Consider the following 14,856-nt stretch of genomic DNA (forward strand, 5'->3'; position numbering starts at 1 on the left):
TTAAGTAAGAGTCCCATGTTTTAAAAAAAAAAAAAAAATTAAAAAAGGTGCATGGAAGCTATAAGCTGTCAGCTTAAGTCTCCCACCAAAGCACTGTTTCATCAACAGAGGATATGGGATGAAAAAGTACCATGGAAATGTGCCAGGAGCACAAGGGCAAGTATGGCCTTTGTCTCTTATGGGACACTGGAGTATGCCCTTCGGCTCTTAACTGTCACAGCAGAGGTAAGAAACTAGGCATGACTTCTGTGGATACCGTTTCTCAAAATAATTCATAGAGTACAAAAACATTGTGCATATCCACAGGAAAATCCAGAGAGAATCGCTTTTCCTTCTAAAACACAATTAGCTATAATTTATCAAAGGGAACATCCAATCTGACTATATACTCCTTGTGTGTGTCTTGATAACTTTAAGGCTGGATTTCTAAACTGTTCCAAAGAACCTGTGCAAATATAGCAAGCAATTAAGACGGATGAAAGGTTACCTTAGAGTCACAAAAACGACGATCAATTCCATGCTGGCATATTATTACAGATTTTGGCCTTTCCAGTTCAAACTCCCGGCACACCACATGAAATACAAAGGTCTGCCCCCATTCCAGAAGACACGCAAGCTGTAAGCAAATAACACCACGTTGTCATATACCAAAAGTTCATTTTGCGTACTTACTAGTAGACAAGAGTACTGCAAGAACATCACCAAAGGCTGGGAGGTGAGCAGGAGTAAAAACAAACAAAAGACCCCACCGTAACATTCTGGCTGCACTACCTTGCTTACACATAGTCTATTTCCTGTTGCTCAAGATTGGTTTTTACTTTTGTGTGTGCCACAACATACAAGTCTGTAGTTTTTCATGGATAACTCTGTGACATTAAATAATTTTCTAAATTATTTCTTAATATAAGGAAACAGCTTTTGCTATTACGGTCAACTGAGAATTTCATTGTAAAGACAGAGCACCCCTTATATTACCTCAAAAAAACAACCTCGAAATACTCTATTACCATTCATGATTTAAATGTCAGACTTCCTTGTATATAAGTAACAAAGTTACATTTAGAAAGCATAGGAGGAAACTGGGTAAACAGAACACTGCCGAATCTCACTGGACCTAGTAATTAGCCTATTGTTGATTTTTATATAGTTAGCTCATTCATAAGGGAAGTGATTCATGACTGTCTGTCTCTATTATGAGAAGGAAATGGGTTTTCTTTGGCTAGCCAAAGGAAAGGGCACTTAAAATCAGCAGTAATTTAACTGGAATTTAATATAGGTATGACTGTCCTGCACAAAATCGCTCCTCCTCCCTTTAGTGTTGTCCCTTCACAAATTCTTGCAATACATTGCACTATGGGAGGAAAAAAGCCAATGACCCTGAAACAGCAAATTCAAATTCTGCTCCATAGCAGTGCTGACAACAAAAAAATAAAATAAAAGAAAAATCCTGTATGAAGCACACAATTGAGAACGGCTTTGTAGGGGAAGAAAATCCTTAAATTGCACCAAGCATGTAGGAATGTTCTCTAACCTTAGAGTTCTTTGAATCAACTGGGTTTAATTTTGAAGTATAGAGCAGTGGAGTAAATACTACAGCTCATCTAAATCAGTGGTAGCATTTTGGGAAATACCGCCACAAAAGTCTGTATATGTAGCATGAAAACGTATCTGGAGCCTATTCTTTCGATTTACTGAAATTGCTTGTATGCCTTATTTTGATTTTATTTGCTGCAGAAGTCTCCTAATGAAATATGTGTTTAATCCTAGAAATAATGCCAATTTTTAGAGGAATAAGAGGATGTAGAAGTGTCTTCAAATAAATAAACCAAACAGTAATTACTAAATAGAATTTATGTACTTTTCTCATGTCTCAGAATACACTGACAAAGCAACCTTTTTTAAAGATCTGGCAGCCCACACCAGAAATAAATCAAAGTGATCTGCCTATTGTATACTTGGAGCCATTATTGTATCTGGAAAAATAAAAGTAACATAAATGGCAAAACTAAAAGGAGTTAGTGCTAAGACTGACCTAAGAAAATCCAACACTGTGAAAGCAAACTATGTTCCAGTGGGACCAAGCATCAGAATTTATGCAGTGAGCAGCATGACTGAGCTACCAGCTACTCTCCTGCTGAGGCCTGCCCATACTACACTCCCACAAATTATCTCATTTGTCTCCTACTTTAAAATGTGAATGTGACTTTGTGCATAGCTTTCTATGGAAAGGCAGACCTTTATCTGCAAGCTAAATTCTTGCCAGATGCTCAACTTGATACCCTTATTGCCGGCAGCATCTCTTCATGCAAATGCCTATATATCTCCAAGAACCTTACATCCGAGGGATATCAAATTGCCCTTCAGACTGCAAGCACAACTGGATACTTCATTTGTCCTTCCCAGGGGTAACGAACGTGCATCTCTGGAAGTCAGCACCATAAAATAAAAGTAACCTCAGAAGAAGTCACAAACAACTAAGTCATCTCATACTTAAACCTTTTGAATAGACTTTCCTTTCTCCTCTTTGTCACGTTACCTGGTTTATGGCTGAAGGCATCCCAAAACACCTGCTCTATTTACAGAGAAGTAGTATTTACTCTGCAATTAAAGCACTTTAAATGCATGTAGATACCGTGGTTGCCTTTCTAATCAGTATTAAAGTACATTAACATACACAGATGTAACATACGAGTGTTTACATGTAGTGACAACAGTATTCACTACTGATTTGTTCATGCTCTGTTAACATCATCCCTTCAAATTCTCATGTAACACTAGCCACCCTGTTATACCTACATTTAAGATGAATATCAGATTCGGCTCATTTGGCATCTCCTATCCATTTATAGAAATGGTTAGATGTTCAAACTATAAAATTAAGGTTACTTAAGGCACAGACGCATCCAAATTCAGCTGAGATCATGTGCTTTCCAAAATCCATACTATGCCAGTTTTACAAGAAAGAAGAAAGGTAATACTTCAAAGTGAATAGTTTCTAGGTGGTACCTGTGGTGCCGTAACTTTGGCTGTAAGACTTCCAGCCTGCACATCTATCAGCCACGCATATTCTAAAGTATCACTTCCAAGAGGCAGACCTTCCGCTGAAAACATTGCGTGAGCGCGTAACTGCAGACCTGACAGGCTGATGTGACCCTCTCGAAGAACTTCATCCACTGCAGGTCGCTGTTAAGGACAAGTAAGGTAAAGCTAATATTTGCAAAGAACACGTCAACAGAAAGTGCAAAAACTGTGTAGCCAGAGATACTTCATACACATTCTTCTTCACCTCTTAAATCCTGTTGACAGCTAGACAGTCCCAAGACTTCTCAGCACTAGCCACGCAACAACATATATGCAAATCTTACAGGGGGAGAGGGAAGTTTATCTAACCCAGGTTTGTTTTAAATTTTAGCAACCGTCATCAACCCTCCCTTGGTGAACTCCAACACAGTGACATCTAAACACCATCTGTTAAATATTACAGCAATAAAATATAAACAAAGAATGGAAGAGCATGTTTAACAATGGAAGTGATCAAGAGGTTAAAAAACCATGACTTATGAAGGTTTGCTACTATCAGAAAGCTGACACATTATAAAAAAATAATAAAAATAAATTTAAACCCAAGCAACAAATATCAGAGGTTGTCCTCTAAGTTGTACTTTTCACCAAAGTATTTCTTGGCTACCTAAAGCAAAGCTACTTGTTCGCAGATACGAAAATTCAGACGGAATACTTTTGAAAAGAATATTACTCCACCGGCCAGAGAAGAAACTGAAAAGATAAAACCAGCACAGGCATACACTAGAAGCTTGTGACTGCATGGACTTAACCTGTGGAACAAAGCCAGCAAGTCAACAGCAAAACTTCTCTTTTATTCAGTTTTTTCAACTTGTTATCTTGCCTGGTTTGTTTTCCACTGTCAGCAAACCCTTTGGAGTTGCTTAATGGAAGAAAAAACATGCCCTACTCTTTTGATATCACTGACGACCTATGTCTCTGTTCAGAAGATATTTCAAAACAATATGACTGGGGAACATGAAGAAACGATACTTGCCCAGCTAGGCAGAGGGACAATTCCCTTTCTATATACATTAGTACTATGAACTTCTCACTTTAAGGTTGAACTGGGAAGAATCAAACTGCATTTTTGAGATACGTAATATGAATAAAGGGTCAATTTTTTTGTTTAAACCCAAAATATTGTTTCCAACATTAAATAGCAAGAATTAATACAAAGTCAAACACTAGGTAATAGTAACACATTTAACCGATCAAAACCTTCTTCCCAATATTTTCAAAAAAGTGCCACCCTGCATGTTTATCATTTCAACCAACAGAAATTCCCAGGCAGAAGTCTTATTTGTCTGAGTTAATGTTTCTGAATTAAAATAAATCCAACCAAAAAGAACATATAAAACCTAAGGCAAAATATGTAACCACAGCATTACTAAGTCTAAACAGTAAGAATACTGAAAAAAAGTCATGCAATAAGTCTCAGGGTTGTGAAATTAAATCATAAAATACCCCAAAATCCAAAAATTTAAGGTTTTGCCTGCAACCTCATTTCTGCTTTCTTGTACATATGAATTGCAATACAATAATTAAGTTACAGGTTTAAACAACATTTAAGGGTCTCATTCAGTGCACAAAATAGATTGTGTTCTTAAATAAGCAGCTATTCAAATGTTTGGATTCCTCATAAGATAAACAAAACAACAACAACAAAATCACCACAAAAAATAATATAGAAAAACCTTCCAGCAGATTTGGATAACATAACTGGAAATTCATAGGATGCAATTTTGCATTACATAAAGGTTTGTATGTTCCAGGTGTAATTGTCATCAGCTTCAACTGCACCTTCTGACACCTTCATTCAATTGAAAAACAAGCCCTGCAATCCATAGCTCCTGACAAAAGCTATGAAGAAAATGGAATTTTGTCTGCCACCAGGCTGTCAGTACATCCAATTTCTACAGCTCTATCAAAAGACAGCTCTATTAATCCCATATAGCTTATGCATCTGCAATTCCTGCGACTTCACACCACCGCTTTCTTCAGATTGCTGCTAAAGACAATTGCAGTGTTGCAACCAAAAAACAAGATGTCTAGACTCTACATTCTCATCGGGGATTTCTTCTTTACTAATCAGAGGTCGACAGAATAACATCTCAAAAATATGAGGGCTAACGTGGAACCTCGTTAGATGTCATTTAACTTTCTGCCATCGAGCAAGTTCATTATTTCTTCCAATTCCTTTATCTATTAGTCAGTCTACAGTCAGTGGTTATACTTAAGGTACTTTTGTGCTTGTGCACACTGGATCCAAATTTGGAAAAGACTAAACAAGCATCAACCAACTCCTTTCATTAGCTTACTGACATAAGAGTAACAAAAATAGGGTGACATGCATCTTCATTTATACAGTATTCCAGTTTTCAAACACTGGAATGTGCATAAGATAAAAATAGTTTAAATTTTATTTCATACAGGCCATTGGCAGAAATGTATTTCAGGACACAGGGACTGAAAACAATATAATCTGTAAGGCACAGTCTAAGTATCATAGTGGTTTTAATGTGCACATAAGCAAAATACGAACTCCAACTATTCACTAACTTGCACTGAATCAGGACCAAGTCTTGTGTTAACAAATTTCAGCCTGAACTCCTCACTGAGCTAAATTCATCCATATGGGCAATTTTTGCAAGTTTACTAAAATCAAAGTAGTCTACAGCTAGCTGACAAGCCACAAACAACATTTAACTTTGTCTCATTAAGTACTTTCTGAAGCATGGCTCATGAGTCCCCCACCAGAGGAAGACTGTAGGTCATAACCATATCTCGACCATAAGATACAGATCCAGCTGTGTGATTTAGTCTAATAAAAGTCATAGAGAATATGTGAAAGATGCAGTTATTCTATTTACTAACACGTGTAGTTTTAAAACTATATGCTTAAAAACGTGGAACATATCACTGCACAAAATTTACATGTGTCAGTTTTTACAGTATCTTTTAAAATCAAATTGTTTAAAAATAATAAAAAACCCAAACCACCACACAAAACAAACAAACAGAAAACCCCCACGCACAAACCAGAGATCACTCAATGGTTCTAAGACCAGTCTGAATATTACTCTGTTTCCTAGAGAACCTTCTCCAGAAAGATTTTAAGCAAAATTAAGAAAATACAATCTTTTCTTTTGTGCATTTCACTAAAATGCAAACTGGACAGAAATAAAGATTTTAAAAAAAACACACATCAGGTTTTTCTTTAATACCTCTTACGATTCATAAGCCTTAATAAATCTGGTACATGTATAACAGGAAAGCTCCTAACAAAGAAGAATTCTATTATAAGATCATCACAACTTCCACAATATAAACACACAAGCAAACATGTAAAAACCAGCTTACTACCTGATAGTTGTCATTCAGAAACAAATTCACTGGAGACAGTACAAGTTGAAGCATTGTTTCTCTAAATCCTTTCTTCATCTCAAAACACAACCTTTCCAAGAAAGCTGTAGGGCACTCAGGACCATCTGGACTGCAATGCTAAAATAAAAATTAAACACATCTGTCTCAGAAACTGAAAATACACAACATGGTTGAAAATTGTACGATTAGAAGTGAACCTGTGAGCAGGAAATATGCTAATCTTCCTCCAAGTGGATACTCAAAAAGAAGCCTTTGCAACTTCAAAAACCTTTTGACAATTACATAAACAGCAATTCAAACCCATTTGGGTGAACCCAATTTTTTATCTGCATTCTTTCTGAATTCCTGGGGATCCCTCAGAATGCAGCTGCACAGAGCAGAATGCACCATTAGAAGACAGTTTTTCTAATTAGCAGAGAAATCATAATGGTCAATCAAAAATATTATCACACAAATCAAGTTCACTGAATAAAAATCATATAAAAAATCATCCAGTTCTGCCTCCCAGATAAGCAAAATAAATCATGTCTCAAATTGGTTTAGATAGTAACAATTTTAGTAGAGAATATACACACTTTAGTAAGCACTACCCTAACTTCATGTTCCAGGAAGTTAAATTTAACTCCAGATTATGAAACAAGAAGGAAAAAAAAATTACATGAAACAAAGTATTTTAAGATTCGAAAGTACTTACCACTGGTAATCGCCCGTGCACTTTGTACAAATTAACAAGCACAGTGATATCCCATGGGCGTAAAGTAAGAGGGTGAACTGGCTTGACTGAACTTTCATTTTCTTTTTTGTCATTTTCCACTCCAACGGCTGTCCATCCAGAGCTTGAAGACGTTGACAGTGACAAAACAGGGCTTGAAACAACTTCTTCAAAATCCGTGTACATGTCATCTTCCCCAAAATAATTTTCCTAGGAAAAGGAATTGTTATGACCATATGGAAAACAAATTAAAAACATATAGGCAATGTCATGAAATACAAATCCAACCTTTTCCCGTATGTTAGCCCTCTCTAAAATAAGGGGTACAGTTACAACCTATAGCTGAAGAAACATACATATTTTTGAAAAATGGATACGTTAACTGAGCAAATTTAGGCCACGTGCTTTGCAGGAAAAGAAAGGGCTCTCAGTAGTTCTCAGAGAAGTACCAGTATTCTAGATGCATGCAATACAAATAACTATTTGGAAGTACTACTACTGACATTTTAAACAGATTTTGTGCTTTTAAAGATAGATAACTTCGAGAGTAAGAACACAAAACATCCTGCGGGAAGTCACTCTCATCCAACATTGTGAAACTTGTTATCAGCATATTTCAAAGTCTTAAACACGCTTCTAAAATATTAGTTCATAAATATTTCTCCCCTTGGGTCTAAACCCCACCTTGTTTCTAAGCCAATCCCCCTCAATTATCTAAAACCAAAGTAGCTTTGCCAAATTCTACTGGGAAACAGAAAATCCATCACTAATTTAAAAAAAAAAAAAAGTCAGCTTCCTGTGTTTTATTTATTAAGTGCATCAGAATCAGACTTCTGATAATTTGTCACCTCCTTCCCCCCCTTAAAAAAGGCTAGACTCTCAAAAATAATTTTCTGAGTGATGCAGGTTATATTTTCTTGTTAATTCAGTATGTGGGAAATGTTGGGGACTAAGCATTCAGTGGAGCAAAATCCTTTCTGACCAAAGAGGTTACAACACAGACACAAACATTGCTCCCTCATTCGTTCTTAGAAAGTAATTCAGTCCCTCAGCCTCTCATGTTGACAGAAATGTTCCAACTATTAGAAACTCCACTGGTGATTTGTGAGATGCAGACAAATGAATACTAGAATGCAGATTAAACTGAAACAGATTTGAATCTTACGATGTTTCTGGCTCCCCTCCTTCCCTTTTCTGTGCCTCATTTGCTTTCCAAAACATCTTTGTTCTTTTGTAAGCGCAAGTCTGCAGTGCAAGCAAGCAAAGAGGAAGTGTCCAACGAAAAGAAAACAAGCAACTGCAAGGTACCCATGTCCTTGAAAAAGGTCTGCAGAAAAGGCAGGCTCGTTATTGGCCTTGAGATAATGACTCCTGTGGACATGTAATTTTACCACCTTGTACTAAGTCTCTGAAGTATTTTTGGTTTTATCACGTATGAATTAAGCACTGCTCTGTGGCCAAACCAAAAAACCCTCAAAAGTTAAGCAAAGCTAATCCGCTTTGCTTTTTAGCAAAGGGAAATGATAAAAGTCGATGTTACGATAGACCTTGAAATATTGTTTTTAAGGCAGACCCAGCAGAGGGTGCTAAGAACTCCAGTAACTTACTCCTGGTATCTTCTGCTGGGGATGCAAGGACCTATGAATCATTCACTCCCAACCAGTAAGCCCTTCAGTAAGAAACACAGTGCACTACACCAAAAAATTACCTCCCAAGAATAGAAGGCTTAACAAAACTGCATTAACGACGCATGTCCAGGAATCTCTCCCACATATATTAAAAAAAATCAATGAAAACAAACTGAAAACAACAATTCAACCACAAGTCAGGAAAACAAGCATAAAAAAAACCCCTAGAAATCTATTAAGAGATGCTGCCAGCACAGCTGGACAAAAAGATGTAAACACAGTCGCAAAAATACTAAAAAGAACAATAAATGCGCATTTTAAAAATCGAGGTATTCATCTAAATTTTCTCTTGAGATTTAGAAGATAAAAGCTAGATTTAATCTGAGAAATCTGCACCTAAAAAAATTAAATCATCATCATAGAATCAAGGTATCTAACGTAGCACTGTTTACATATACCTCCAGAGGCCAAGAACACTGAAGAAGTGCTGCTTTGCTTGGAAAGAGAGAACCGTCTCATGAATTTATGGGCTCCAAAAGAGGAACTCAAACAATTCAAACGTGGGTGCATTTCCTCTGTATCAGAAGAAATGAAGTCTTCAAGACGCAATACTGGCCTAATTTTAATCCTATTTACTTTAGTGGCAACATGAAAAAACAATGAGCATATTCGCAAGTCCTATACTCTACAAAAACTTAACATTTTCTGCTATTCATTGCTTACATGCAATACCTTATATAAATTCATGAAAATGACTGTTTCGGTATGAATCCTGATACTGATCACCTCTTTCAGAAAATTCCTCGTCCTCTGACCCAAAATGAAAGCCTCCAGAAGCATTACCTTAGCCTAGATCTGTGTAGGCTAAAACAGACCTTTAAAACAAGCAAACAAAAAAACCAAACAAAAAACCCCACCATGAAAACCAACCAAAACCCAAGCCTTTCACTGTTAGTCAAATAGAAGCGACATGTTCAATCATCTCTGCTTCTGTCACAACAAGGCAGGGTCAGGGAAGTAGGAAAAAATTAACTTCTTCTAGCTACCCTGATGATCAGTAATGGAAGAGGACACAACATAAGCAACACAACCAAACATTTTAAAGCATAATAGATTAACATCAAGAAAAGGATGAAAAGTTCTTCTTCACTATTGACTGAAGTAGCTTTTTAAATTAAACTTATTCTCATGTCCTTCCCCCTTCCCCTCCACGATCCTAACTCCAGGAATTTCACAGAATCTAATTAAAACAAAAACAAACAAACAATTAGGACACTGTAGAACTTAAAATGCACTAAAAGCATGGGTTCTGACATATCTTTGCATGAAAGTGGTTGTTAATATAAGCCCTAGTCATAATCATGGATTTTTTTTTTTTTTTACTACTACAAAAGTCAACAAAGAAATTTTCTGCACATGAAGTCCAAAGCATATACTATTCCTTGAAAGGAAAATTATGATGATGTGGGTCTACGTATATCTATTGGAAGTCTTTTCATAAGCCTATGCCAACTGAATTCATCCCAGCCATGCCATATCACCAAACGAAGTCATTCCAAACTAGTACTTACAAGAAGTTTTCATCTAAATTCATGTATTCTGCGGAATTCTGATTTTCCATTTCGAACGAGTTATTTCCCTTTCCTACATGTGGCCATCCGTAAATTTTTTATGAGTTGTGTTCCTATGCCTACCTTTATGGACAGAAAGGCTTTGAGCAGGGGTCCATACAGGGTTATCTGGGAATCTGGGGAGAGTTCCAGTTCCACATGGAGCTTATCCGGAGGCAGCTCTGAGGGGTCAAGGGGAAGGCGGGTTGATGCTGTGGGAGATGAAATCACACTGTCGGCTGTTTTCTGCGATGGCCTTAGCACAGATAACATTGTTTCTTCCATTTCTGACACTTTGGAGCAAAATAAAGAAGAAAACAGATTTTGGTTCCAAGTTAGGCTTCTGACGGACAAAATTCTGCAAATATGAATGTACATTAAATATACAACTTTTTGCAGCTTTCTAATTTGGACTGTATAATTACATTAATATGTCTATGCTACAGAACTGGTTTCTCGTATCTAGTAACTATGGGAGGACAGGAAAATATAGAATATTGTAGTCAATGTTAATTACTCATGAGAAAATCAATCCTTCAAGTTCTGAAAAAAAATTCAATTTATTTATCTTGCTTTTTAAGTTAAACAAAGACATGCTTTCATTTCAGCGTAGCAGATTTCCCACAACCACACAGCTATTGCAGAATAAACAAAAGTGAATAAACAGGAAAATTGCAAAAGTTATATTAAAAACCTATTCTGAACCGGTAGCTCTGTAGGCCAAAAATCCCTCTCAAACAACTCAATTACTCTAGTCACAAAACAGTTTGGAAATTCAAATCTTATTTCCTACCCCTTCTTTTTATTTGGAGTTAGGGAGAAGAAAGTGCTTTGTCTTTTTTAAGTGAGGAAAGGCGACGAGAAGGAAGTAACTGGAAGTGCTTTGGGGATGTAAAGTGATTGCTGGGAAGCACAGAACTCTATGGGAAAACCATATAAAATCGATGCTCCAGATGGAATAAGATTTCAGGTACCAGTTTAACTGGAAGAACCGGCACATACAGAACTACAGTGAATATACACCTGTAGCCAGCAAACCTTCAAGGCTTTAACTTACCATTATTGTCTACAATGCTTGCTCAGTGCTTGCATTATATTATGTGTTATAAATTAGCTAAATGCCGCAGTGAGATGACCGCTTTTTTGGAAGCTGCATCTGTTGTTATGCAACATATTTGTTTCTCAGAGACTTAGAGAGTTCTATCGATCGACTCAAAAGAAAATACAGATGTTGCTACTGTAACAAACACATTCTACCAGCATTACAGATTAGAAGTGAGCTGGACTGTGGTGGATTATTCACTGAAGGAAGCTGCAGATGAAATTACCTGTACATGTACAAACTTTCAAATGCAGGTTCAATTGCTACGATTACGAGTAAATGTTTTCAAATTTGAAGTATGCAAATTTGACACAAGGTGACAGAGTCTCACAAGAGCACTTAATGAACATCTGCAAGATGAATCTTACTTTTTCTGCTTCGTCCTCTAAAATTTGAGTTTTTTTAGGTTTGAATTGTTGGAACTCAAACCCTAAAAACCCTATCCAACATGTTTTCTAATACCTGCTGATTGAGGCCCATTCAAATTAGCCCTCATTATTCTTCTAATACCTCTCCTTCATCGGTTCTGCTTCCACCATCTCAACCTGAAAGACTTTTATGTAACCCCATAACTTCCTGCATACCTCCCTCTGCATTTAAAATAAACTTACTTTTATCTGTGCGTTTAAGTATTTTATAACTTTTCTTGCAAGCACATACTTACAGAATATTTCTTATTTAGAAATATTGTTTAGACATTTAAAATTTAAAAATTCTCATTTAGAAATTAGCGTTACACTGACCAGTCTAACACTCGTATCTGATGGCTGTGGTTTACTTCAACAGTGCTAGCTACAATGAAATCTCAGCTTCATATCCATAAAAGACAATGTTATTACATCTCATATATAGTGTATTTAAACATGTAAATCGTAAGACATCACCACAACATTCAAAGGAAAAAAGCTTAGAAAGGCTAAACAACATGATACTGCCAAAAATATCGTACTTCATATTTAATATGCCAAGTGATATTTCATGTTATGCAACAACCCATTTAAGAGATCCACTTTGTTAAGGACAAGGAGAAATGAACTACAGACAGTATCCTCTTTTTACACAGGGAACCGGGACACTTTCTGAAATTTTGCATCGCAAGATGTTGTCAGTTTTTAAATCAAACCTGGTGCATTCTAAATATTAGCATTCTCCCACGTGACATAAAATAGTAGTTCAGTTCAAAATTCGTTTCTGCAAATGTAAGCAGTTTGATCCAACAAAGTCATAGCAGTTCCTGAAATGAAACATGCTAACAAGAAAAAAAAGTAGCGACACTTACAGGATTGTTTTAACTGCTCATCTGCCTTTTGAGGATAAATTGGGTGCCATGAGTAGTCAATTGTAAACACAACGCTTGGGACTGTCCAGCATTCAACCCATCCAGCCCTTTCAAAAAGAAACATCACACTTTTATTTGAAGTACAATAGTTTCATTAAATATTTTCCATTAACATATGAGGTTGCTTTCACCACAAACAAAATAAGTAAACGTGAAGAGCCAATATAAAGACATAAATATATATCACAATAAAACTCACTCTTCTTGAGTAATGTTCCTCCATTTGGGTTTGCCTGTTTTCTGACCACTTTGACATTCAGCAGAAATACAAGATTCAGGACTTATTTTATTAGGCTGACAATCTTTCACCAACATAAAAAGGGAATATTTACTCGGATGACAATCTGGTAGATACAAATGAAGATCAACATCTTCTCCCTAAAATCAAACATTAGTAACAGAAAAGTTAATTTACATTCACTTTATGCATAATGCTCATGCTATTCGCATGTTCATATGCGCCATCATCTTCACTTTACGGGCAAAGTGAGGCAAGAAACCTCAGTCTTCACATGTGATTGCTGACCACAGCTCCCACCAATTTCTAGTCCAATCCCAAGAGCTCTGTAGTTCTGAACAGTTACAAGTCCAGTAACTTGCACATAACAACACACCATAGCAATCTGTAAAACACAGGGGCACGGCTTTTAACGATTCCAGTTCTTCCGTTGTCCAAGCCATACTGCAAAAATTAAGTGACTGGCCCAAGGCTACCCTACATCTCAACTAAACCATGCTTTTTTTAAAAAAAGTTAGATACAACATTGCTTGCTTTGCTATCAAATTATACAAAATTACCAACATCACCGTCAGCTATTTTTTTATTTTTAGTAGCAGTAGACTGCTTCTATTTTACGGAAGACAAGTAGTACAGTCTTTCAAAGAATTAGCTGCATCTGTTAAAAACACTTTATCATAATTACTTATTCTACAGAAACTCTTAAATATCTGGAAGATCGCTTTCTAAAATGGTTTGGGGTACCCATTCCAGTATTTGATTTTTATCTTTGAACTTGCATTAGATTTTCACATTTTGTAAATAAATTGGAACAGACTTCCAAGTGATAAAACACTTACATAGACACACACAGTCTAAGTATATATAGTAAATATACACACTGAATGTGTGTATGTATGTATGAAGCATATGTGTATATATATTTTTTAAATATATTTTTATTTTTTTGTGTCTGTATGTATGTCTATATAAATTAAACGTCCTATGATTGGATGCTTCATATAAGCAACAGAAACCATTTACCTCTGGGTTACTTAAAGAAAAATTCTAAGAACCAGAAGCGAAAAAGAGTACTTTTCTTTCAGGAAGGAGTTTATTCAAAATTTCCTGACTGAAGAAGAAATGTAGGGAAACTATCTCACATTTAGAAGATGTGAGAGGTGAGGGGGGAAGAACTTACCCTTAAAGAGAATCTAGTATTACATGTGGTTGGAACAAAGTCAGTGAAAGGCAGAGAGAAAACAATGTTCAATGTTTCTCCACAAGCTGCTAGATAAACTGGGAGAGAAGAGGAAAAACAAACAAAAAAAATCTGTCAAAATTACTCCCTATTTTGTTCTCAGACAAATTATCAAACATACAGGTAAAAACAATGAAAAGATATTCAAGAACTCATGACGTAGGACATTGCCATTTTAACTACTGTGTATTTAGAGTACTTTGTACTAAATTATTCTGAAAGTATTTACTTTCCACAGCTTGTCCTTTACAGAAAGACACTGTACTTAGCACAATGAAATTGCAAGCAGACAATAAAAACAACTGTAACTAATATCTTATGACTTACTTTACTGCTTCACACACCAGTTTTTGGACAAGAAACACACATTGAAAGTTCCTCAGGCTTCTGATGAAGTAGCGAGCCTTATTTTTAACTAGAACACAACTGTGAGATTTTTAATCCACCATCCTCTTTCTACATTGAAATTGTAAGATTCTACTACAGTGTAGACCACTGAAATGCACATACACCAAATTGCACATTAAACAAAGTTTTGGC

The 14,856-nt window shown here is 36.2% G+C and overlaps 1 protein-coding gene across 10 annotated transcripts in view; it reads right to left on the bottom strand.

The window, feature by feature from the left end:
* BLTP1 (bridge-like lipid transfer protein family member 1) overlaps positions 1-14,856 on the bottom strand; it is a 129,459-nt gene that overhangs the window by 79,185 nt on the left and 35,418 nt on the right. For all 10 annotated transcript variants that reach the window (XM_076337269.1, XM_076337275.1, XM_076337270.1 and 7 more), the window contains exons 16-23: positions 14,257-14,354; positions 13,038-13,216; positions 12,779-12,885; positions 10,482-10,690; positions 7,142-7,369; positions 6,427-6,564; positions 3,007-3,183; positions 488-616 (exon numbers count right to left, since the gene is read on the bottom strand). In XM_076337269.1, the coding sequence (XP_076193384.1) occupies positions 488-616; positions 3,007-3,183; positions 6,427-6,564; positions 7,142-7,369; positions 10,482-10,690; positions 12,779-12,885; positions 13,038-13,216; positions 14,257-14,354 (1,265 nt within the window). The remainder of the gene's footprint in view (positions 1-487; positions 617-3,006; positions 3,184-6,426; positions 6,565-7,141; positions 7,370-10,481; positions 10,691-12,778; positions 12,886-13,037; positions 13,217-14,256; positions 14,355-14,856) is intronic.

Source organism: Aptenodytes patagonicus, chromosome 4 (genome assembly GCF_965638725.1).
Source record: "Aptenodytes patagonicus chromosome 4, bAptPat1.pri.cur, whole genome shotgun sequence".
NCBI classification, from domain to species: Eukaryota; Metazoa; Chordata; class Aves; order Sphenisciformes; family Spheniscidae; genus Aptenodytes; species Aptenodytes patagonicus.